Source organism: Mus pahari, chromosome 17 (genome assembly GCF_900095145.1).
Source record: "Mus pahari chromosome 17, PAHARI_EIJ_v1.1, whole genome shotgun sequence".
NCBI lineage: Eukaryota > Metazoa > Chordata > Mammalia > Rodentia > Muridae > Mus > Mus pahari.
In genome coordinates, this window is record NC_034606.1 from 62,633,852 (window position 1) to 62,660,805 (window position 26,954).

Here is a 26,954-nt window from a genome sequence, read left to right on the forward strand (position 1 = left end):
CATCACTATGAGACCCTACCTCCCTCTATAACCAAGTAGAGACACAGGGCAGACGGCCGCTAGGCTGCCTATGTAGGTCTCTTCTTTCTCATGCCGTCAAAACTAAAGGAGTTACTCACAGCTAGACACCAGTGCACACCCAAGTGAATGGGCACCAGAAGAATGTCAACGGAAAACACATCCACTTTCTTTGTCCAACGTTTCACTGCCTGATAACCAGCTGTTTTTAGCTTAGTGAAGAAGAAGGTATTAAACGCATGTACACTTGGAAATCCCTTCTCTTTACTGCGTTCCATTAGCATATTCATGTAGAAATTGATGATCTGTAGGAAGACATTACACATTAGAACAGTCCAAACACTAGCACAATTAGAATGTCATTAACATATGCATATGTATTATGCTATGGATGGCAACCAAGTCAATGAACGCTTCAACAGATAATTTTAAAAATCCAGTTTTTCCTTAATATAAAGATTTTATTAATCATACTTCTTAGATATCACACAACTAAGTTAACTGCTGGAAACCAGGACAGATAGGCAGACGCTAGCCAGACTAGTAGAAAACTGGAGGGGAGGAGGAAGATAAGGATTGGAGGAAGGAGACAGGGAGTGCAGTGGGAACTGTCTGAGTGTTTGTGCTGAGCAAGTGGATCCTGGGCTCTGGTCTTATTCTCCCTCTGCCCCTTTCTCCTTCCTCTCCCTCCCTGACATTTTCCCTCTCCTTCCTCTTCTCACAGCTGAGAGACAGGGTCTCACTCTGTAGCAGATTGTCCTAAACTCACTATAAAGCCCAAGCTAGTCTTGAACCTGTGGTACATCTCCTGTTTGAGACCTAAGTGCTGGATTAAAGACTTCAGATATTACAGTTGTACAAAGAGAAAATCCAGCTCCACATCTGAAGACTTATCAGCCATATGCAGCAGCAAACTGCTTAGGTTTCATGCAAATCTAAGACCAGAAACCCATGAGACAAACTAGGAAAACGCCTGCAATGGCACAGCAATCTCTCCTAGGAACCTAGGAGTCAAGTCATAGCATGACAAATCTAGGTGGTTAGCTTTCCTCATCTGTTAACTACATTACTTCTTCAGTATCAAGTGTGAGTATGATAGAAGAGATGCGTGACTCTTTGTCAACAAAGCAATGTCTTTTAGAAGAATAACTATGCTGTCTGTGGTTCCTTTAGGTCCTAAAGCTTAAAAGTTATTAGGCCAAAAATTACAGCATAGTTACTTTATGTGGATAGCTAAGGGCAAGCCAGTGTCTGTTAACTGAAAGGAATGAATGGGCTAACTGAGCCACAGCTTGGAAATATGACTATGAAAACAGGGACATTTTTCAGAATGTTTTTTGAGGAATGGGAAAATGCCCCTGTCTTTTGACAAATATTTACACACCAGGATGCCAGAGCAGTGAGCCACTGTCCACAGGGAACCCTGCCAGGAATACACCCGAGCATGGTTTAGACCAGAGAAAGGGCCCATAGATACAGACGCAAAGGCAGCTTCAGGGGAAACCAAATTAAGAGCTCTGAGGTGATGGGGCCATGCCTGAAGACACTGCTCTGCCTGCAGCTCTGATTACTGTGCAATATCCCCTGAAGCAGCAGAGGACTGTGACTAACTGGTTCTTGGTTGTTTTAAATAATGAAAAGAAATCAGGGTGCAATCAGATGGCACGTTTTCAAATCTAAGTGTTCAGTTTAACTGCCAAAAAATAATGCCCCTAAATGATGTATCTCCATTTGTGAAAACAGCTATGAATGTAGGCATATCTGCCTAGGCAAACACAGATTTCATTAGAGTAAACTTTAATCTCTATTGAGAGAAAATTAACCAAAAAGGAATGGGTAGGTTTCCTCTCAGAGAAATGGAAAGGATCTACTTAGTCTACTATGTTATATTTATATATATTATAAGTATATATAAATATATTTATATATTATAGTTACATATTCAGTGTACCAAAAGCTATAGTATATAGGCAGATAACTAAACAGTCAATCTTTTCACAGGGTCAGGTAGGCTATATATACTTTATCAAGCAATGAGGTCAAAAGAGAAAGTAGAGAGAACATGGGCAGAGAGAGATGGATAGTCAAAAGCCACGCAAGCATTTCTCTCCCAAGTATCCAACAGTCATTACTTCTGGAATCATTAGCTTGAAGTTTAAAAAGACAGGGGAGGGGTTGACATGTTATACATAGGTATTCTAGTTTTCAGAAGGAAGAAGTTCTAAAACCTAAACAAGTTTGTACACAGTCAGGTTTTTCCTCCCTCCCAGAGAGCACCAACTACACACGACTGCTAGACTGAGGAGAACAGGGAAACTTTTCTCACTGCTTATGTCTCCCTCCATCCCACTAGCCAGCTCTACGGCATGATAGAGGCTCTGTTCCATTTTCCTTCATCCCAGGAGATGGAGTTTGGTGGCCCTGAAACCCCTTCCATTAGCTGAGAATTTATAATCTGATATCCAGGCTGAGTTTAGATGCAAACTTTTCTCTCCTCAAGTGAAGCAAACTGCCATGGTTCTGCAAGACATAGTCATGCTTAAAATAAGCTACAAAACGAATCCTCCATGCCATCCCATTGAGGAGGCTGTGGATGAAGGACAGGAATGAAAGCCGGGATCACAGAGCTCAGGATGGGAGAAAAGGCAGTGCCACAGCAGTCGCTTGTAGTTTAGGAAAAACAAAGGTCCCTCCCTTCTCCACCGGTGAGAGCTCTCTGACACACATGATTCTCTTAGCCTAGCAGGTCTTAGATCTCCTTTGAAATAAGTGGCTAAAAGTCCCCCAGCTCAGGGTCTTGCTGTCAGTCTTGACATTAAAGCCATCTGACGAGCACTGTCGGTCAGTCTGCTTGCCACTTTTCTGGGGGCACTGCTGCCTGTGGATGCTGGTGCCTAAGAAACTGTCTTCCTATTCCCTGAGGAGCCTTGGCCTTCAAGCGTCTGCTTGTCTGTATGGCCTTGTTTGAGGATGGGAAAATTGTTTACAATGTCTTTGCTCCTTTTATATTCTGTTTGATGAGTTGCCAGCCTGAAGCTGGAAAGAAGCTTCTCTTTAAAGAAAAATTCTAATGTTGTTTTTTAAGTTAAAAATATATATTTATTTACCTATGCATATCAGTGTTTTGCCTGAATGTCTGTCTGTGTACCACTTGCATGTGGATCCCCTGAAACTGGAGATAGACTGTTTTAAGCTGCCATGTGAATACTGAAAAGCAAACCTGGGTCTTCTGCAAGAGCATCCAGTGGTCTTAAACACAGAGCCATCTCTTTGGCCCCAGAAAATTCTACAGTGTTTTCAAACTAAAACTGGGCAGCTGAGGAGGGTGTTTTTCTTTGTGAATGTTACTATGAAGACATAAATGACCATTGGTATCTTTTTTTTTTCTTGCCCAATAAACCAGACAAATCCAGAAGTATCCTATTCCTAGCAATAGCGTGTTGTTTAACTCTTCAGCTCTTTCACAGCTATGCTGAACCACACTGCTTGTCTTAGGAAGAAAAGTTCCAACAGTCTTATGCATGCTAATACTCCTGCGCAGACATGAGACAGGAAGATAACAAAACAGAAGCACATGACTATTATGCTCAGAGACCATTATCAAGGTAAAAATACAGCTTCCCCACTGTCCACATGATTTTGTCTTCTTATGTGTAAATTCAAGAACAAATACTGAGAAATACTGCTAATATATTTTAAGGAGGACAGGCAGACAACACCTACACTTATGGAGAATAATTACTATTTCCCATATGGCCTTGCATAAGGTCCTGGTTTATCAGAGGGAGTTTAGGGAAAACTGCAGAGAATGTGTAAGAAAGCCTGAGCGTCACCCTGGAAACATTAGCTTCACTCTGATGGTCCCACTGCCATGGGTACACACAGCTGGCAGGTCTGCCATCCTCACTTATCCAGGTCCCTTCTGCTTCCTAGTCTCTTCCCTCTCACAGATGAGTTCTTCCCTATAAAGAACCTCCTATTCCCAGTGTAAAGTTTTGTGGGCTGTCACCTCTCTAACCGAGCATCACTGGGATCCATCTAGTGGAAGAATAACCAGCTGTGACCATTTTAACCCCACCCCCTTTCAGTATTTTGTGTGTGTGGTACTGAGGATCAAACCCAGGGCCTTGTGCTTGGGAGGCAGGGGCTCTACCACTGAATAAAACTATGCCTGGTCTTGCACTAAATACTATGTCTAAAAGTCAGAATTCATGACTAAAAAGCAGGAGCTCCAGTTCTAGATCTCAATTCTGCTATAAAAACCCACTGAGCACAGTACTTCCTTATAGCCTTACTTTACTTTTCCACAACCAATCAAGTAGCAATGCTGTCTGAATCTACAAGGCTACTGCAATGCTGGAAAGCTGAAAGGCATCATCTTCTTCCAAGATGAAGCTTCGGGATGGTAGCCCAGCCACTTGGCTGCATACGTGTCTGTTACGGACCTACTACCTTAATCCCTCCTTCAGCAAACTCTTCTCACATTGGCTCTGATTGCCCCATGGCCTTTCCTTCCCAGGTGAAGTTACAAATATCATATTTCAATATCTCAGTATTTACTTGGAAAACAACTGGTAATAATTAGTATAAGCTTGCAAAGTGCGCACGCGCATACACACACACACACACACACACACACACACACACACACACACATACACACACACACGCCCAAAAGGGGGCAGCCATATCTTCCAGCTAGTTTCCAGTCTCCAGTTCACCCATGTAAACTGGTCCTTAGCAATGCATGGAGACAAGGTTCTTGGAGGCCGAGTGAGCACAGGGAAGGCTGCAGTCCCAGCGCCTCTTCACACCAGGTATGCTTGTTGTTTGTCAGGGAGAGAGCGCTCAAGCCTGAGGATACACAGCTTTGTGTCCTCCTCCTTCCAGTTCCAGCAGTTGTACTGCACACATTTCCAGTGTGTTATTAAATGTATTGATTTGGGTTGTGAAGCTTTCTCTATTACTATCCCTGCTAACAGTCCTCACTCCAGAGTAAACTCTGTGTACTCTTAATAGACTCACTCGTTCTGATTAGTGTTTGCGTGACACAACTGTTCCCATCCTTTAGTTTGTAAACCTATCTGTCTCCTCTCGTTCAGAAGTGTAAGGTTGTCATGTGGCTCAATACAAAGCACATGGCTAACACACACAGGTCCGGGGCTCAGTCCCCAGCAGTGCAGTGAAGGATGCTTCTTACAGTTTCCCTTCCTGTCTAACCACCTCTACTCAGTGCTTCTTTTCACTTACACCTATCCAATATGGTAGCAACTAGGCCAGGTTAAGGTTCTTGGGCTATGATTATCACCAACTAAGATGTAGAATTTACATCCTATTTTAAAGAGAAAGTAAAACAACTCATTACTATTTTAATATGGACTACAAACCAAAAATGACATATTTTGGATATAAATGGGTTAAACAAAACATGTTACATATAATTTATGTAGTTCTTTTACTTTTCTTTTTTTCTGCTGCTGGAGGAAAAGCCAGGGCCTCAGGCAAGCAAGTCAAGAACTGTACCCACTGAACTATATATACCCAGTCTCTTCTAAAAATGATTCTACTATTCGATTTAAAGTAAGATGCGGGCTGGTGAGATGGCTCAGCGGGTAAGAGTACCTGACTGTTCTTCCAAAGGTGCAGAGTTCAAATCCCAGTAACCACATGGTGGCTCACAACCATCCTTAACAAGATCTGATTCCCTCTTCTGGAGTGTCTGAAGACAGCTACAGTGTACTTACATATAATAAATAAATAAATCTTTAAAAAAAAAAAAAAAAGAAAAGAAAAGAAAAAAAGTAAGATGCATGGCTCATATTGTATTTCTACCAGAGGGCTGGACTAGATCACTCTGATTGGATACTGACATGGCTGAGTTAAATCTACTACTGCATGCATCTTTATGTTTGCGCTATTTCTTCCACATGCATCTTTATGTTTGCGCTATTTCTTCCGCATGCATCTTTATGTTTGCGCTATTTCTTCTTTCTTTCTTTCCCCTTCTTGTGGACTGCTTTCCTTCTGAGACTGCAGTTGCACCAGGCTGCCTGACAGCATCCTAGAACTCACTGATGGTCTTGTCATCTTTGGACCTTTTGTCTATCTCCACATCCACAATCTCACTTCTCTCGGGGACCACTGGGGTACTGCTTTCATACTATGTAAGAAAATTGTTTTATTTAGATATTGATACATTTTGTATAGAAGCAAAACCAGTTCTATCTGTACAAATATCTAAATTACTTCCATGTATTTCTAAATTTATTTAATGATCTACAAAGCAGAGTTCAAGGGGCTGGACAGCTGGCTCAGGAATTAAGAGCACTGGCTGCTGTTCCAGAGGCCCTACGGAGGTTCAATTCCCAGCACCCACACAGTGGCTCTCAAGAGTCTCTAACTCCAGTCTCAGGGAATCCAGAACCCTCTTCTGGTCTCTGTGAGTGCCACACAGGGAAAAAGTGGCACAATGGCTTTATATGTATGCCTCATTCACGGTTTTTAGATTTTACTCATTTTCATCAGCACACTTATTTATTTATTTATATGTGTATATATGCATGGACATGGTTGCACCATGGTGGACATGAGTGGAGGTCACAGGTAGATGTTGGTTCCGTCCTACTGTGTGGTCTTGGGAACCAAATACAGATCAGCAGCGTGGCAGTAAACCCTTTGCCTCCTGACTACCCTGCTGGCCCTGGATTTATTTTCTTTCTTTCTTTCTTTCTTCCTTCTTTCCTTTTTCATTTCCCTTCCTCCTCTTCCTTTGGACTACTGAAGATTTTACTTTCTTTAAAAACTGTATCTGATTATTTTCATTTCCTGTATTGTTTGTCAATAGTAAGAATAATTTATGAGTTACTTTATTTTGCAGAGAATTTTAACATAACCTATAATACTGGCAGGACACACAAAACAAAAATGGGTATTTACAAGAGAATTTGAGGGAAGAATAGAATTGAAAAACACATGAGCACTTGTAAAAGACTGAATATTCATAATTGATGATAAAGAATTAAGTATTTGTAATTAAACATCACAATTTAAGTATCTGTAATAGTTCATCAAATGGCTACTTAAGCCTAAGAAATATGATACTCTAAAATTGGTGCTTCTTAAACTAGTTCCCATTATCATTTTGAAGATGTGACTTACTGTGTGGCTTTGAAAGCACTCCCTCCAGCACTGTAGGCAGGTGGTAGGGATGCAGTAGATAAGCAATCCTGCCTCCCCGCATCTATCTACTCTAATCACAGAATTCCCACTAATTGCATGCTCACAGTCTAGCCTCTGATGGGTTGCAGCAAAAGGAAAGTCTGTCCTGATGAATGCTGCCTCTGTAAGCAATCTGAAATATCTGCCACAGTGAAGGGCAAGAATTCAGCTTATGTCCGACTCACTGCTGCCCCCTAGACTTTGCATAACTTATAACAAACAGACTATGATCCTTTTGGAATAACTGACTCTTCTCCAGCAGTGGCAGGAAAAGAAAAACAATGTATAAGAGGTCACTTTTGATCATTATTGATTTTTGTTTCCTCTTTAATTTTGTGAGCTCTTCTCCACTATCATTTAACCCAGTGTTCCATTACCTGAGGGGTCAAAAGATGTGAGTGAAGTTTCTAACAGAGACATCAAATCATGTGTTTCTTATCATTCTAAGGAAAAAAAAAAAAAAAAAAAAAAAAACTCCAGCAAGCACAGTCTGTCTTATAAACTAGCCAGTGCTACTGACAATGGAGCAGCTCAGCTGGTCCAGAGGCACTCAGTGTCTTGGGCATCTGGATGGTCTTAAGTTCTATACAGCTAGTCCCATAACAAACCCAGGTCTGAGACTGAGGCAGTGGCTTACAGTCAGCACCACTGCCCTGGTCTGCTATGTATATGCTCTATGAACGTGGGAGTTTCGTAGTCTTTTATGCTTTGTTTGCCTTTCAGATGTTCAACTTGTCACATGCACACAATAAATAAAGGAGTAATAAGCCTTCTCAAATCAAACAGCTTTTTAAGGTTTAGGATGAGGACAGATCAATTTAAAAATCATGGCATAATTAATATATTTAATTGAAATTGAGAGGTGAAGTCATTCCCTCTTGCTACATATCAACAACATAAAAACAATTTAATTTTTTCAATGTCAGCTTTAAACATACCACATACAAATAAGCATTATTTCAGGAAGCTTTCATGCCCAATATAAGTAACCTAAGGCAAGCAGATGATAAGGAAGGAGACCTGGTCCCTGCCTAGAAATCCCCAAGAGTCCCTCATGCAGCAGTGCGCCCCGACAGTAACCCTCTGCTCAGAACTACCAACTGCAGAGCAGGTGTCATAGGCACGGTAAAGCATGAGAGCATGGAAGCATCAGTCTCAACGGCACCCAGCACAGAGGGACTGCTTCCCGCCAAAGCGCCTCTGTACCACCTCTGCTCACACAGAGGCCACCTACCAGCCTCATCTGCAGAACAGTTTTCACATCCTTTTTGCTAGTTGCATACAAAGTAAGCGAAAGATTACCTCATCATTGAGCCAGTTTAGATGGTTTAGAGTCTGAATGTCTTTGCGTGTAATGGTCAAGCGGAATGCCTCACTGAGGACTTCATCCTGGTTACCGTTACGAAATACATTCTTTATTTCTTTTTCCATTTCCTAAGAAAACAAAAGACCAAGCATAATGGTTTCAGAAAAAACTGGTTTCTCACCAGTGCCCCGGCTGTGTTCAGCATGAGTCACCTGCCTACTAGTTCCCTGCAATCAGCTTCCTTGTAGCCACCGGTAAGTCTCTCCTCCTGCAGTCGTCTTCCAGGTCACCTCCCACCCACCTTGCCCTGCTTTTCCTTTTACACAACATTCAGATCCTTGTTTTTGTATCACTTCCTGAAGACTGATACAACCTTTGCCCAAATCTTCCAAGCTCCTTTAAAAGGTTTATGTTTTCTGTTTCTGGTTCAAATGGTTTCCCAAGAAACAAAAGCTACAGAAGGCACCCTAGAGGAAAGGAAGCATCCTTCTGAAGGTGTAAAACTGGAACTTAGTAGAGCCATGCAATGCCTGTGCTACTCACTGGCTACAGAGCAGCTGGCGTTGGATCCAGGACCACAGTCTGTGCACATGAAGCCAGCACTCTAGCACCAAGCTGCACCCAGGTCCAATAATGTATTTCAAAGAGGTATGAATTAAGGAACAGGCTTTAAAACATACATAGATTTCTAAGTATTTTCCAAATTTTTCATAACGGATTACTATTGCTTAAAAAGAAACATTATAAAAACAAAGTATATATAAAAGAGTCATAATGAAATCTATTCCTTTGTATGCTCGTTAAAAAAATAAGTCAAAACAAACAAACAAAAAGAAATAGTACTTCTCAGCTCACAATTTACTATCAAATCATCTCCTGTGCCAGCATATAGGAAATGGCGGGCTCAAGTCCCCGACTACAATCAAAACAGAACACAATCTCCCAAGCCAAACCTAACAACAAAAATTCTTTTTTTGAAATTAAAAAAATATTAAAAACAAGTATGAAATGTAAATTTACTACATACCTTCTCACTAAAGTTGCTATAAAACCCAACCATAGCCATATGAACAACTTTTAATTACCTTTAAAAGTAAACATTACTGCATAATTACACTAAGTATAGCTAAATTAATCTAAATGTCAGGTACTCTACTGAATTACATTTGAAACTTCCCTCAGCATCCTTTCTAAACAAAAACCAATTGTAGAAAACTTTGTTCTGAGACAGGGTTTCACTTTGTAGCGCTGGCTGCCTGGAACACCTGTGTTGATCAGGCTGGCCCCAAATGCAGAGCTGCACCTGCCTCTGCTTGCAGGGCGCTGAGTTAAAGGTGCCTGCCATCACACCCAGCTCCACTGTAGACATTTTCAGTCTCTTCTTTACCTCTGTAATTTCAGGAAATTCGTCTTCACTATCAGTCAGTTGGTGACTTTTTTTCCTGGTTTCTTGGGCAGCTGTGACAGGAATCTCCTTTTCAAGAGGTACACGAAGGTGAAGTTCTATGGAATCAAGTACTGCATGTTCCTGCTCCTGCAATCTCTGGAGACAGAACTTTAGAATAAGCGGGACAAAGAAGTCTACTATTTGACCTCTAGTGAATCACTCTGGGACATAAGCCACTTAACATAAATTCTACGCTACTATATAAGCAAATAGCATAATTCAGGCAAAGGTAACCTCACCAACAGTTTCTACCTGGAGGTGCTATTTATTTTATAATTTTCTTCAAAAAACATTTATCTATCTATCTATCTATCTATCTATCTATCTATCTATCTATCTATCTATCTATCTATCTATATTTTTTGAAACAGGGTTTCTAGCTATCCTGGAACTCACCCTGTAGTACAGGCTGCCTTCAAACTCACTGAGATCTACCTGTCTCTGCCTCCCAAGTGCTGGGACTAAGAGTGCTTTGCCTGTGTGTATGCATTTATACGAAATGGGTGCCTGGTTTCTGAGGGTGCCAGATTCCCTGCAACTGGAGTTCCTGGTGGTTGTGAACTGCCATGTGAGTGCTGGAAATGGAACCTGAGTCTTTTCCAAGAGTGTTTTTTACCTGGTTTTGAAGCTGTAGTGCTAAGGCTTTCTGTTCTTCAATCCGGCGCAATCTTTCCCGAGCTCGAGAATCATAAACACTAGTTCTAGGAAATGAAAGCAACACAGTCAGATCAGTGTCTTAACATTGACCACGTCTCTGCTACACACAGTAGGGAACCAGTAGTAAACAGAGCTCATGTATACAGGAGTTCCACTCAGACCCTACTACATTTACAGTTCAAGATACAGTAAAACATGGTAATTTTATCCCTTTTTCTGGACTAATTTAAATATAATTAGTGTGGCTTTTGTGGGTATGTGTAACACACAGTCCTATTTCAAAAGCACACCTCTTCGTAAGACTGGTGAGAGCGAAGCTAACCCTAGATAGCCAAAAGCAGAAGAGAGCATGTCGTCAGGACAGCGGCTAAATGTTACCTATTTAGACTTACAGGGTCCAAGGGCTGAAGAAAACTGAACAGGTCTTGGCACTTGAAACTAAATGTTTTTAGTTATTTCTCAAATTCTCTAATAACTCAACAGTGTATGTAATAATAAAGGCATTTACTTTATTCTTTACAGAGCTAACTTTGGAATATTTTCCAATTCAATTTAGCTTCAACAACTATAACATAGTTGACAAATCTGAAAAGAGAAATCTTCTAACTGAGGCTAAAGAGATGGCGCAATGGTTAAGAACTCCAGAGGACTTGGGTTCAGTTCCTAGTACCCACTTCTGGTCTCTGTGGGCACTGCACACACAAGATGCACACACATGCAGGCAAAACACACATAAAATACAAATAAATAAAATCTGAAAAAAGCTAAATATTTTAACTCTAAGAGAATCTTAAAAACTCAATAGCTGAAGAGTACAAATAGATATTTCTTACTGAGTAAAAACAATTAGAATAAACAGCTGGTTGTTTGATTTCTTCATAAATGAAAATGAAATGAGAAGAAAAAAATAGTATCAAAAAACAGTTAACTTACAATTCTTTGATCCATAGCTCTGCCTGGAAGAACGTAGGACTATAGGTGGGGAAAGAAAATAAGCAAAGAGGTTAGGGGGAAATTAGAATATTTTCACAAACAAAAATAATCATTTCAACAGTTTGTAAGACTCCTTTGCAATTATGGAATAAAAGCTATCCAACTGATACAAAGTAACTAATTTGAATTTTAATTGAATCTAATTGAAAATTAAAGAACATAATTAATACACATGTACTAAAAAGATGATCTAAAGGTCAGAGGAGAATGAAGTTCAGCCCAGTTCTCAAGAGAATTGTAGGAGAGAATAATACATGTTTAAAAAAAATCCTTCTTTTAAGAGAATATATTAAAATAGAAAATTACTGTTCCCAAATGGTACAGGCTGACAGAATTCTTAAAAAGATCTAACCAAATTTTTAAATTCTTGGACTTCGCAGTCTGAGTCAAAACATGTCTGTTACAGAGTATTTGAACCTGTTACAGGATATTTTCTAGTTAGGGTGTGGCTCAGCCCTTAGCACACACCTTCAATCCCAAACAATGAAAGTAAAGTTAGTTTGTAGAAGGAAGCACCCATGTTTGAAAGTGATGTCTAACTGAGTGGCAGACAAGGGGAGGAATCAGAGACAGATGTGACAGAATAGGAGATGCCCAACTTTCAGGAGAAAAGGAAAGAGAAGCTACCTAAAGGAGAGACAGACCGTACAGGAGGAAGAGAGTAGCAGAGGAATACAGTCGACTTCACGGGGAGCAGTGCAGTCGAGTTGAGAGGGAGAGTGGAGCAGCCCAGAGGGAGAAGGGGGCAGCTTTACCTGGAGCGTTTTACAGAGACAGACTGAAGAGAGAACAAGCAAGAGAATAAGGAGCCCGAAGTCTAAAATAAAGACTGCTAGAGTTAGTCTGAGGCCAGGTAGAACAATTCAGAGGCCGAAAGAAAAGCCCGATTGAATCAGTCAGGTGGGAGAGGAGCTTGAGCCAGAACAGCTGAGTTGAACCAGCCAGCCAGAGATCAGGAAGAACTAGGAAGGGGAAGCCTTTTCAGCAGCAAGTCTCAGAGGCTGAAACATTCTAGGTCTAGATAAGATTGTATGGAGGCTAGAAGCTTAGCTCCCAGGACAAGGCCTAGGTTAGCAGACAGGCAGAAAGCCTCCCAGACAACAATGACAACAGGAGAATAAAAGTGACATTTACACATATCCCATCAAATAAAAGTACACAGTAAAAAATCTCCATCCACAAAATATTGCACAACAAATTGGCTAAAGAGTCAATGAGCTAAGGCGGAGACACAGCAGGCAGCTCTGCTTCGAGGATCGCAGGCCTATTCCTTTCCACAGGCTCTTGTAGACAAACCCAATGAGGAACACCGAGGAGTACAGTAATGTTAACTGTTCCAACAGCTTTCCTCCCTCTCAACTGCTTTTTCTCCTTGCAAATCTCTAACTAAAAGATCTATCACAGAAACAAATACAAGAATGAGCTCTTTTCCAAAGGAGACCTTTGAGGTCCTCAGAGCAGGTACAGTTTTCTGATTCAGAGCAAGTCACTTCACCTCTATGGGCTTCAGTTTCAAGATGTGTAAGACACAGTGTGGTGGAGAATCGAGTCCCCAGTTACCCAGAGGCTGTGACTTGGCAGAGAAAATACTGTTCTGCCCCCTCAATGTCATTAAGGTTAATGAGAGCTAGTTACTTTAGGCTCAATAAACACCTGAGAGGGAAACAGAGACAGAAAGCCTCAGAAATCATCAGTAGCAGTATAGTTTTTAGTGTGTTTTACACACACACACACACACACACACACACACACACACACACACACACAAAACCAACCAAATCAACACAAGAAGATATTTATAACATGATACAAAGATGTAAAAAGAAATACCCAAGATTTCACATTAACAGATCATTAATTTGTCTGCACTCCTTATTAAAATATGAATTCCATGAAAATAGAGTTTTTTTCTATTTATAAACTACTGTATCCTCCTCAAGTAGAATACTACCTGCTAGAGAGCAGATCCATGACTGCTGAATAAGGAATAATGTAGGGGCAATAACGTCTCTTCAATGGACTGAGGTATCTGTTGGCTCAGGAAGGACAATCATAAGAGAAATTGCATTTCTAAAGAGATTACACATACAGTAGCAAGAGCTACAAGCATTGAACATAGTTGATCTTACTGTTCTACTAATAAAACCGCCCTAGTGGTTCTATATATTGTTAAGCCTCATAAGATCTCCATATTAATTTAATATGCAACATGAAATTATTACTCATACTTTACAGAAAACCAAACAAAACCATGCTGAGGTCCAGAAGGACACACTGTATTGGAACAAGGACTATAAAACTTCTCTGTCCCATTCCAAAGACTATGTCTCCTCCTCTAGTGCTAAAATGCCTTTCAGTGTGCTAACACATTAAGCAACAAGGAGAACCAAGTACTTGGACTACAAGAGCACATTTTGAGCTTTCTCAGATGTTTACTTATTTAGGAAAGATTCATTTACTAAACATCCATCACACTAAGATTATCACTAGGTGGTTAAGTGCAAGATATTTGTGGTAAAATACAAGGAGGTTGAATATCATCTGGGGCTCAGAGATACCATCTAGAAAAACTAACATATGAATCAGATTTTGAAAAAGTAAGAGTTAATCAATAGTCAAGTCCAGACCAGGAATGCTAGGCAGAAGGGTCAAGAGTGTGTGAAGTCAAGGTGCAAGCCACATCCCGGAGAGCAGGGCAGGTCTTCACTGTCAGAGCTTAACTAAAAGGCAGGGCCAGAAGCTTAACTTCAACCACAGACACTACTCACTGCTCCAGCCCTTCAAAACCTCAGCTGTCCTCCTTCTACCTACCCCTTCAAGTCATTCCTAGGAGAAATCATCCATAAAGGAAAGCCAGACTTAATAAAGAATCAATGAGAAATTGAGAAATGCTTTGTCTAATACCAACTTCCTCTGGGAGAGAACTTTGTCTGTGTGTGTGTCTGTGTGAGTGAAACACATCTGTAAGCACTAAATGCCTTAACTATACATTCTTTTTCTTTTCTTCCTTTGAAGTAGGCTGGGTTCAAACTCATGGGTTCTCCTGCTTTGGCCCTATAAGTGCTGGAATCGCAGGAATGTACCACCATAACCCTAGGATAAGTTACCCTTCACACAGTAAAACAGTAAGGTCTTAACACTCACATTCTTTTGGCAAGAAGAATAACGTATGTTTACACGAAGGCCAAAAAAGCTACAAGCAGAAGTCAGACCTGCCTCCAAACACCAGGCAAGAAATTATAAATCCAAACCATAGACCCTGCTCTGTCATGCAGTCCTCCCTTAAGAAACTGCTACTGTTACCATCCGGGCAGACAGACTGCCAGGGCGCCCGTACAATGCTGACAGTATGATGCTGACAGACAGCGGTGTGAGTGAGTAACCTACAGAGAAGGAAGCCTGCTGCCTCCAGGAGAGGTGAAGCCGGAGCTGGGAGAGCACAGTTAAACTTAGACCTACACCAGCATCACACAGAAACCATGATGCTGAGACAAAAACATACATCATATTTACAGACAAACAAGTCTAGTATATCAAGATATACAAAAGGACCTATTGATGCTGAGACAAAAACATACATCATATTTACAGACAAACAAGTCTAGTATATCAAGATATACAAAAGGACCTATTTACAAACAGCTCCTGCTGGGCAGGGGTGGCACACGCCTTTAATCCCAGCACTATAGAGGAAGAGACAGGCAGGCAGAGCTCTGTGAGTTCCAGGACAGCCAAGGCTATACAGAGAAACTCTGCTCGAAAAAACCAAACCAAACTAAGCTAAGTCAAAACAAAAAGGAATGCCTCCCACCCCACAAAAAAAAAAACAACAACAACAACAACAAAAAAACAACAATAAAGCCACCAAACAAATATAGCTCCTTTGACTTCCATCAGCTGCATTTGATCAGACTTGTTCCAGCCACCTTAAGTAACCCTAGTGTCTCTTACTTCATTTTTCTTCACAACACTGATAATTACCACTTTTTGTTCACTACTAATCTGTAACCTTATATAAAATGCAGCCCCTTGAGAACAAGAAGTCTTAGTCACTGCTGACGTCTGATGTCTCTATCAATACCCAAACCACCACAGGATCTCAATAAAGACTCATTAAAGGGAAGAATGTAAGCCATGTATGTGAAGGAGTTCTTCTATATCGCACTAAGGCACTCTGCCTTACTGAGGTACCCTTCAGGTAATTTAACAACTGAGTGGCTATTAAACCTCTTCGCTGATCAGATACGAATGTTAGAAAGCTAACTGGCTGCAGCATGGCTCGCAGAGCACGGACGACTTGGGATGGTGCAAGACAGAAGGAAGAGAGGGAAGGCTGGACGGAAAGACAACAGGAAGTCACTAAAATAATTTGAAAAACACATGAAAGATGTTTATACTATGTTATTGTCAGTAAACAAACTGTAGCTAAAGGGGTGGGGTGGAGTGGGGTGGGGATGACCACTGACCCTTTCCCTAGGTTTACCTGGAAGCTGGAGTCTGAGATTCTTTCACTTTAAGTAAAATCACAGAGTCTGACCCTAAATAGAGAAACACAAGAGCATTTCAGTATGGTGAAAGTGAGCACTTAGCACGTCTCATTCAGTTGAAGCATCTACATGGCGTCATGTTCTACGTCCACAGCAGAACACTAAGCACGGGCAACACCAGGCAGCCTAAGCATACAGTTCAGATGAAAAAGGGAGGACGGTTCCACTGTGCCTCACAAATGGGAAGCCGTCAGAGACAAGCACTTCTGTCCATCAGCATCTACCCGGAGACTGTGCCTACTCTGTTCCCTCCTCCTGTCTCTAAGGAACAAGACATGCCACAATTTTTAAGTCTTGAGTTCATAATATAATACATACTAAATTAGGTTTAAAAAAGGGAAGAAAAGGACACAGGTAGAATTCATAGAACCCACTGTAGAAGTCCAGATTTTATCACTGTGTATCTCAATACTCCCCGAGAGCAGAGCTCATGATGTGACCTTCTCCGGTGCTGTGAGTCCACCCTCGCTTACACCAGGGCACTGCAAATGCTAGGTCACATGTTGTTCCAGTCTAGCTCCATTTCAGAATCCTACTACATGATATGTATTTCTGAGGTTGGAGCATTTTTTAATTTTAGATTTTTGGAAATTAAGAGAGTTCTCAGTAAATTACTTTATAAAATGTAATATAAATAATGTGTAGTTAAATAGTGATATCACCAAAAGTTGAATCCCCAAGTAAGAATTTTCAGAAAGTGAGGAGTATAGTAATAGTAATAATAATAATTATAATAATAGTAGAAAACAACAATAGAAAATCAAATGAACTGAGAAAGGAAATAGGTGCTGTGTATGCCCAAAGAGTCCTACTATCTAATCGCTTAATCTAAAACTTGTTTTCCATTATAATCTGAATACATATTTAAAAATGAGGATTAACTACATCACAGATCCTTTACCAGCACCAAGACTTAGGTCAGGTATTTGGGTTAGCTCAAAGTCAGGCAGGAGACTCTTGTTTCCAAAATGTTTAACCACTCTGAATTTTGAAGCATCTATCAAAATTAAGGGGTATACAATAAATACTTGATTAATGTTTGAGAGGTAACAGAACTCCAGAGAACCCCCATGTGCATTATAAAGTAAGAGAAACAAAAAGCAATCCCTGAAGCAGCTGGGCTGAGCGAGCTTTAACTCTTCTCAGGAAGTTAAAACATTCAGCCTAGGATGGTAGAGGATCCTGTAATCCCAGCTCTCTGGGTAGGACTGCCACGAGTTCAAGGCCAGCCTACCACATAGCAAGTACCAAGCAGGCAGGGCACATACATATAAAAATAAATAAAACAGTATAGCAAGTCATTTGTGTGTAGGAAAAAGGAATATCCTTTAAAAGAGGAAGAGAGGGAGGAGAGTGAGAGAAAGGAGTTAAGAGAGGAATGAATCTGATGTGTGGGCTTGGTGTTATCATGGCTTAGCTACCTGGATCACATGTATTGAATTAAAATCTATTATGTACTGAGTTATACGTACTACAGTTTTGCCTACAATAGAGCCAATGAAGAGGTACCCGGCTGTTGTATTACTTACCTTCGGACTGTGTACTTGATGCTGGTAAGCTATTTGGCTGATGAGGTGCAGCGAGGTGACGGGGAGGATCAGAGTTTTGGGATCCAAAGGCAACATCTGGGGTACCAGATGACAGGGAATGTGCACTGTGGGGCAACTGCTCCTGTGCAGTTAAAATGCTGGCAGATCCAGAGGATGACGTATCAGAACCAATGAAATGAGATGCACAAGAGTTTCCGTTTCTCAACAGCGAGTCTTTCAAAGAGTTCTTATTGGAATTAAGACACCGAGACCTGAAAAAGAAGGATGTGGTTTCAATATCAAGTAGCAAACTGTACAGTTACGTTCATATGAAAGATGCATTTGTGACTCACAGGTGTAAGGGAAAATGTGTGGTGGGCTTGGCTACACAGAACTGCTTCCCTGTGACCATCTGCAGCAGCTGTCTGTAGATCTCCTTCTCTTCTTCTTGAACTGTCTGTAAGGAAGAGAGAGAAAAGATCTTAAACACACTTCTCAAATCGGCATGTAGAGCCTAGATTTTCTGCCAAAGCTCTAGCAGTCCTGAAGATAGAGAAATATTGTGCATTAATGACACTCTCAAAGTCCTGTGCGTGAGAGGTGACAAGCAGAATCAACTTTCAGAGATAGCATGCTAAGGGAAACCTTGGTGGACTGACAGTGCTGAGAAGGTATTGACTAGGAAACCAGAAAGTCAGAAGCAATTATTTAATCACACAGATGATAAGGAGTCCAAAAATATGACTTGTAAATTAGAATCCTGAAACAGCCCTTGAGTGCTGATGCCGATTACAAAGGTCCTAAGGAGGCCACCAGAGGTGTCCTGCAAACAGCTCCTTATTCTACACAGGTGCAAGGACTCGTTAAAGATGGTATCTATCTCCACCACTCGTTTACTTATTTTTCTCTAAGTCTCAATTTAGTATTTAAAAAAAAATAAAACAGCATATAATCTGTAGGATTTACTCACTGAACTCTACTGTGCTCTAGTCATCTGAGATTTACAAACTGAATAAAATAAATTTCCAGCTTTTGTGAAGTTTATATTATAGTTATTATAAAGACTGTCAATCAAAAACTTGTTCATGGCATGAAGAAACTTAAAGGACAAGGGGGATAAAAAGTGATGGAGGCAAAGAGCAAGAAGAGGCACGATCTAAGACGACCTTTCAGCAGAAACCTCAACTAAGGGAGGAAGTGAATGAGGAACAGGCTGTGTATACGTGAACACCAGGCCTAAGACAGGGAGGTGCTTGATGCACTCAGGAGTCTTAACGTCAAGGGCGAGTGGAAAAGAAGGTCCCTGGGAGGGAGACAAGGACTCCATGAGACCTGCAAGGGCAAGCGTCCACTCTACACACAGCCATGCTGGGCCCACCAACAGACATGGCCTCGTCGCTTTTTTCAGCCACTCATTTTCACAAAATGCATTAGAGGACATATAGCATTATTCAATAGGAGCATAACCATTTTGTGTAATTGTAAAGGCTTATTAAAAGCAGAATGAACTAAGTAACTAATTCTGGAAGTAAGCAGGAACTAATGTTTCTCTTCCTGAGCCTTTCACTGTTGCTGCACTGTCATTATAGACATTTCAATTGTCAAGTATGACCAATCCAACTCTCCTAACAGTTGACAGCTAAATGATTAAAACAAAAGGAAGAACTAAGCAAGCGTTCAGTGGACAGAGATCTCAAGGGGTCGGGATCCTGTAAAATAAAGGGCTGGAGCAGCAGGATTTAATTACTGGCCAGAGAGTAGGACTCAGGTCTTCTCTCTGGCCCTGACAGACTGACGGTAGGAAAATGTTAAATGTCTTTGTTTTCTGTAAATTACTTTTTTCCTTTACCATTGCTTCTTTTTCCTTTTTTTCTTTCCTAGACACCTTTGTTTTAACTCTCAGTTTTTCTCACTTTTATCTTTACCAACTTTTAAGTTCCCGGTGTATTGTCGCTGTTGTTGCCTCCCTCCCTCTCTCCCTACGTTCATGGCGTAGTGGCTGTCCTTCACTGTTTCTTGTCTTTGTTTTGCTTGTGTGTCGCTGCTGTCTTGGCAGCTTGATTTTTCCCTTATGAGTGATATAAGGATGAGTCTCCAAGAAAAGGCTGCTCCTCCAAAATAAAACCCTAAAGAGATCCACTCTAGGCCGCGGGCGGGGCTCTTGCTGTGAAAGCCTGAGGGTGGGGGTCTGGTTCCCGAGGACCAGCTAAATGCCACTGGGGAATAGATGGCAGCCTGCCTAGAACTCCAGTGTTCACAAGATGGAGAGAGAATTCCTGGAGCAATCTAGCTAGGCAGACTAAGTGTATGGGTGACTTCTGGGTTCAACTGAGAGATCCCACCTCAGTGAGTAAGGTGGACTGCCATAGAGACAGGACAGCTCAACAGTGATCTAAAGGAAAATCAGAATTGTGTGCAAGCTGAATTACTACAGTTGGATGTCACTGAGGAGAGGGAAAGAAAAGAACACTATTTTCAGTGGGCAGTTGTGGTGCACACCTTTAGTCCTAGCACTTAGGAGGCAGAGGCAGGTGGACCTCTGAGTTTGAGGGCAGCGTGGTTACAGAACAGCCAGGGCTACACAGAGAAACCTTGTCTCTAAAATCAAGACAAAATACACAAAAAGAAAAAAAAGAGCAAAATTTTCAAAACATGTATGCATTCCAATAAACTGGAAAAATCCAGAAGGAATGTATACATTTTTGGATTATTTTGTTGTTGTTGTTGTTTTCTTGTTTTTTCATGACAGGGTTTTCTCTGTATAGCCCTGGCTGTCCTGGAATTCACTTTGTAGACCAGGTTGGCCTTGAACTCAGAAATCTGCCTACCTCTGCCTCCCGAGTGCTGGGATTAAAGGCATGCGCCACCATGCTCGGCACATTTTTGGATATTTATATGACCTAACAAAATTGAATGCGGTACAACAATAACCTAAACAGATCAATAATAATACTGAAGCACTAATCAAAGTCCCCTAACATAGAAAAGCCAGGACCAGACATTGATCAAGAATTCTTCCAGACTTAAGAACCAATATCAATGTTCTTCAAACTATTCCACAAATAGGAAAGAAATACTTTCAAACTCATTCTATAGAGCCAGTACTACCTTGAGACAATTGGATAAGGACACAATAAGAAAATGATAAACCTGAGCCAGGCGTGGTGGCGCACGCCTTTAATCCCAGCACTCGGGAGGCAGAGGCAGGCGGATTTCTGAGTTCGAGGCCAGCATGGTCTACCAGAGTGAGTTCCAGGACAGCCAGGGCTTTACAGAGAAACCTGTCTCGAAAAACCAAAAAAATAAAAAAAATAAAAAAAGAAGAAGAAGAAGAAGAAGAAGAAGAAGAAAAAGAAAAAGACGAAAATGATAAACCAAAGTCTTTTTCCTTTTTTTTTCTATTTTGTTTTGTTTCTTGAGATAGGATTTCTCTGTGTAAAAGAGCCTTGGCTTTCCTAAATTTGCTTTGTAGATAAGCCTAATCTTGAACTAAGATCCACCTGCCTTTGGTGATAATAAACCAAATCCTTTGATGAACATAGATGTAAAAATCCTAAATAATTTCCAAACAAAATTCAACAACACATTAAGAATAGTGTACACCATGGCCAAATTGGTTTTATTCCAGTGATGAAAGGCTGACACAAAAAAGTCAAGGAACATAATCATTCATAAACAGAAGCAAGAAGTAGTATAACATTATCATTCCAATAGCTGCAGAAGCAAGTCTGACAAAGCTCAATGCCCTTCAAGTTAAAAGCCTTGAAGGTAAGATGCCTCAGACCATAAAGCCTAGAGGTGTTACAGATGTGGCTGCAGTGTCACATGCGTGTCAGTAGGTGGCAGAGAGGACAGAAGGCCATGTCAATGTTCAGTGTTCTGACTGTGGACATCTGAATGATCAGAAGCTTAATACTCCTGAAAAAACAGACCCTAGGACAGCCACCAACCTGACACTAGGGGGCCTGGACAGGGAGAGAGCCTGAGATGACTGCCACTCTGGTTCAAAGCAGACCTGAACAGACTCCCAGAACAGGAAGCAAGCCAGAGACTAGGAGAACCCTACCAGGGGCCATGGGCCCCAGGTAGGAATGAGCCTAGACAGATGGCCACTTGGGTGGGCCAGTAGAGGAATGAGCCTGAAATGACCACCACAGACTGATGTCAAGGAGTCCGGATAGGAAGCTAGCCTGTGATGAACACAAGTCTGTCACCCCCAGGCCTGGGGAAAGGACAGGACAGATCATGCTTGAGATTAGCTCTGCCCAGCACCATAATGCATGAGCAGGGCATAATCACTCCTGAATCGACCCCCAGACACTCAGAGACCACAGATGCCACTAAGTTGAGCAAGTAAGGGGTGGAGAAATAAAAGACAGAGAAACAGGAGGACGTGGGCACAATGAATAGAGGAAGAACTAAAGACTTGAGGGTAGTGAAAAACAGCCTGATGCGAGTAGCTGGTGATGCCACCTATGACCATGGTGGGTGGGTTCCTGGGCTGTGCTGACATTGGGGGGCCCTGTGTGGGTTGGTGGCCCTGCAGCAGCAGAGGTCTGTTACCACCAAAGGCTAGGTAGATGTCCCTGGTCTGGGCCACCATGAGGACATTTTGGTGTCTGAGGGCTGTGCAAATCTTGTCCTGCTCTTCTCCTGGGCACTGTAGGATAACTGGCCCTAGAGACATGACAGCAGGAGAGCCGACCCCACCCATAGTCAGCTGCCTGTGTGGGTTGCAGGTGAGCTGGCCCCAAGGGCGAGAGTGGGAGAGTCAGCCCTGCCTCTTGTCTGCTAGATAGTGGTGCAGAGGAGGGAGAGATGCCCTCCTCTCCTCACTCACCATCTATGGCAGAAGGTAAAGTTGGTTCCAGGATTTTGAGAGAGAGCGGGAAAACTGGCCATATCCTTCACTGGCTGCAACACCTTGCCTTGGCAGCAGGGTAGAGCTGGCTCTGGTTGTGGGTGTCATGGGCGAGCTGTTCCTGAAGGCATGAGGGCATAAGAGCTGGTGGGCTGACCATCTTTGATAGCTCTCAGGTCTAGATCCAGAGCTTTCAATTGGTCCACCCCAACATCTACCCCATCAATGAACTACTGGAATGCTGATCCTACAATCCAAAACTGCAGGATCTCCATGGCAACAACAGGGGATCTGAGAGGGATCCCAGTGAGTAGCAGAAGCCAGAGGCCTTGCACCAGACCAACAAGTCACTGCAACGAACATTTGCAAGCAAAGAAGTGTGGACAAAAGGGAATACTGTGGATACAGTGTGATACACTGCAGCTCACAATGAGATTATTTTTTCCTGTTGCAGAGGAGGTAGCAAGTGTAGAGGGCAGCTAAGATGGGATGGGGAGATGAGTGGGACCAGGGTACATAATACAACATTCACAAAGAATCAATAAAAAGTAAAACATAAGAAAAAAAAAAGTGTATAAACACCCTATAGTATTTATGGGATATGTTGAATGGGGGAAAACTAAAGGTATTTTTTCTAAAATCAGGAACAAAACGAGGGTTCTCATTCTTACTGATTTCTAGCTAGAGCAGTAAGACAAGAAGAAAAGAAAAAAAAGCATTACAGATAGGAAAGACGGAGCTGGAGAGATGGCTCAGAAGAACACCGACTGCTCTTCCAAAGGTCCTGAGTTCAAATCTCAGCAAGCACATGGTGGCTCACAACCATCCCCAATGTGATCTGATGCCCTCTTCTGGTGCATCTGAAGACAGCTACAGTGTACTTACATATTATAATAAATAAATCTTAAAAAGAAAAACAAATAGGAAAGAAAGAAGTCACCAGATTACCCCCACTTGCCAATGACAGGGTCCTATACTTAAAAGACCAAAAAGACTCTATTAACAGACTTTCAACAAAGTAGCAGGATACAAACTAAACATAGTCATTTCCCCCAGCAGCCTCTCCCAGAGCCACCCAGGAAGTGAATCCTATGTATGTCTGCTACCCAGGCTCTTCACTTGTTGATGCATGTAAGGGTGACGACCTGTTTCCTTACAAAAATTCAACTGAGAAACAGCAGGAAGACCCGGTACTGTCCAAGGGACTGCTGATGTCTAAGATAACAAACGAATTTAAAGGGAAATCTGCCTGCAGTGGCACTGTAATTGAGCATCAAGAGTATGGAGAAGTAATTCAGTTACTAGGTGACCAGCATAAGGATATATTCCAGTTCCTGAAAGACTATGGGTTAAGGATGCTCCGCTGAAAGCACTAGGATCTAAGTGGCTGTTCTCTGAAGTTTAACTGAGGATTTCCTTGCAATGAGTAGAATTTTCCTTCTGTCCATGCTATAAGTTTATACACCCTCACAGCTTGTAAAATGTAACCATCTGGGGTCTGCTTTTATACTTTTGGTTGTAAGCCTGGCCTTTAACGGCTGAGCCATCTCTGCAGCTTTTAATTTGGTAATTCCTTCATGCAATAAACTGAAAAGAGCTGACAACAGAAAGTAAAACCAAAACAGATCAAACTAAACAACAGCTTTGGGAAAAGGATTCTCTCCACAGCAGCTTACACTCACAAATGGGTGCCTAGAGGAGGGCAAACGCAGAACAACATGGGGGGTAAATCTAACCAATCAGGTGAGACTTCCTCAGTGAGAACTATACAACACTCAAGAAGGTGAAGACACAGAAAACAGCAACAACTCTCATGTTCGTGGATCAGCAGAATTAATATTGTAAAATTAACTTTTACTGAAAGTCATCTATACAGTCAATGAAAACGCCATCAAAATTCCATTGGCATTCTTCACAGACATAGAAAAAAAAAACAATACTAAACTGGGTATGGTGGCACATACCTACCATTCCAGCTCTTGGAAATGGAGGCAAAAAAATCAGGAGTTCAAGGTCATCTTTGGCTATGCATCCTGAATTCCATTAAGACCATGGCTCATAACCATCTGTAACTCTAGCTCCAGGGAATTAGATTCCCTTTCTTGGACTCCTCAGGTACCAGGCTTGCAAGTGGTGCAAGTAGACTACTTGTAGGCATGAAATAAAAATAAAATAAGACATTTAAAGAAAGGAATCTGCATTACCATGTTCATAGCAGCAAGACTCATAATAGCCAAGTTAACACATCCACCTAGTTTCCATGAAAGGAGTAACAGATAAGAAAATATGATATACAGATACACAGACACACACAGGACTTGTTATTCAGCTGCAATGGAAAAGAGTGTGATCAGCTGCTTGCAGAAAAATGAACAGAATTGGAGATCATCATGGGAAATAAAGCAGATTCAGAAATACAAATATCATGTTTTATCTCACATGTAAACTTTAGATATGGAGTAGGGGTGGGTATGGTAGTTTATGCTTGCAGTCCCACTACTTGGGGGCCTGAAACAGAAGGACTGCTACAAATCAAGCACACTCTGGGCTTCACAGTGGTAAGGCAGGCCAGGGGTACACAATGAAGCCTTGTCTCAAAAAAAAAAAAAAAAAAGGAAAGGAAAGGAAGGGAAGAGAAAGGGGAAGAAGGGGAAAAGGGGGAAGGGGAAGGGGAGGGAGGAAAGGAAAGGAAAGGGTTCAGGACAACAGGCTAATTTGACAGAGGAAAAGGAGCCAGGCAAGAGAGGGTCACTAGGAGTTTGTATGATCATATACTTATACACATATATAAAAATGTTACAGCGAATCTCATTCTTATGTACAGTGAAAACATACTAATATAGAACAGAAACTATCACACAGGAAGAATTTAAGGAGACTAAAGGATATATAACTTTAAAAAGGTTAGCTTTGGTTTCAAGTAGCTTGGTCAACGAGGGAGTGTTTGGGAAGATTGATGCTATGCAGCTTCTAAAAAGAGCAGAGTTCCCTGTGATGGGAGATGTTCTGAGGGTGGACACTGGTGTGATGACTGTGAGGAGTAAGAGTATAGCATAAAACTGAGTTGTAAGACTAAACATGATGGTTAGAGAAATGGCTCAGCCGTTAAAGGCAAGGCTCTCAACCAAAAATATGACTGTAAACATGAGACCACAAAATGAACTTCAGCAAGCTAATAAATGATTGCTATAAATTACTGTAATTTAGAATCCTTACTTCAGTCTCCTATTCATTTTGCAGAAATTAACAGCTTTACATATAAATAAATATGAAGCAAAATGGTTAAAAGCTTTCCTGCTAAATCCAGTGTTTGGTTTTTGGCAAAACTACTACAGCATTAAACAAGGAGAGGGGAGGAGCCCTCAGTTCACGGAGCATGATGTTCCAGCCACAAAACGCTGCTCAGGGAACTGTGTGTCTCACTGCAGCACCTAACTACCAAGAAAAATTTGTGGTTTTAAAAGATTTCCCTCCACATACATTTAGTGTGGAAGTGGGTTCATGGGAGGCTGGGGGACAGCTTGTAGGAGTCGGCTCTCTCCCAGGTTGAAGGGCTTGGCTGGCGCAGGTGCTGTTGCCTGCTGAGCCATCCTGCATGCCCTTGACTTACATCTCTGCTCTGTAACAGAATACTCCATATCTTTGCAGCTAACACAGAGATCGGATGTGGCTGTGAGACAAAGTGACTAATGTAACCAAGAAACCACAATTTTATTTCATTTCAATTACACGGAAAGGTGCTAGAGCACATGGCTTAGTGCTGCCTTTGAATCAAGAGCTGCACAGTTACCACTCATGCATTTCAATTCCTTTAAAAATCCCTGTCTCGCCGGGCGTGGTGGCGCACGCCTTTAATCCCAGCACTCGGGAGGCAGAGACAGGCAGATTTCTGAGTTCGAGGCCAGCCTGGTCTACAAATTGAGTTCCAGGATAGCCAGGGCTATACAGAGAAACCCTGTCTCGGAAAACCAAAAAAAAAAAAAAAAAAAATCCCTGTCTCAAGAGTCCTGTTTTAAATCTCAGCATGGCAGTGGTGGTGGATTGTTAACCATCAGTTTTATATGACGCATTACTCGCCTCAAGTTCAGAGACAAATGTCAACTTTAATTAGGTATTACTACATCATGTTCCTTCTTTACCCTCTCTCACTGGCCTGAAAGTCACCAAGTAGACTAGACCAGTGAGCCACTAAGGTCCCGCCCAACACCGGCCTATCTCTGCCTCCCAAGCACTGGGACTCTGAGCAGAAAGCACCTTGCCTAGCTTTGGATGTGAATGCTGGGAACTGACCTACAGTCCTGTCTTTGATGGAAAGCACAACACTGACCAAACTATTTCCATAGCCCCTCGCTGGCTTTTTAAAAATAATTTCTTTTTA

General features: G+C 41.7%; 1 protein-coding gene and 1 non-coding gene across 4 annotated transcripts in view; one reads left to right on the plus strand and one right to left on the minus strand.

Moving 5' to 3' along the window:
• Senp1 (SUMO specific peptidase 1) overlaps positions 1-26,954 on the minus strand; it is a 56,885-nt gene that overhangs the window by 9,532 nt on the left and 20,399 nt on the right. For 2 of the 3 annotated variants that reach the window (XM_021216668.2, XM_029548143.1), the window contains exons 7-15: positions 18,069-18,172; positions 17,716-17,987; positions 16,123-16,177; positions 13,591-13,668; positions 11,580-11,618; positions 10,606-10,690; positions 9,930-10,085; positions 8,539-8,670; positions 120-323 (exon numbers count right to left, since the gene is read on the minus strand). In XM_021216668.2, the coding sequence (XP_021072327.1) occupies positions 120-323; positions 8,539-8,670; positions 9,930-10,085; positions 10,606-10,690; positions 11,580-11,618; positions 13,591-13,668; positions 16,123-16,177; positions 17,716-17,987; positions 18,069-18,172 (1,125 nt within the window). The remainder of the gene's footprint in view (positions 1-119; positions 324-8,538; positions 8,671-9,929; positions 10,086-10,605; positions 10,691-11,579; positions 11,619-13,590; positions 13,669-16,122; positions 16,178-17,715; positions 17,988-18,068; positions 18,173-26,954) is intronic. The other variant, XM_021216669.2, reaches the window with a different exon arrangement.
• LOC115062444 lies at positions 21,506-21,632 on the plus strand. The gene has a single exon (XR_003842405.1). It is a non-coding gene; the product is annotated as a small nucleolar RNA SNORA17 (small nucleolar RNA).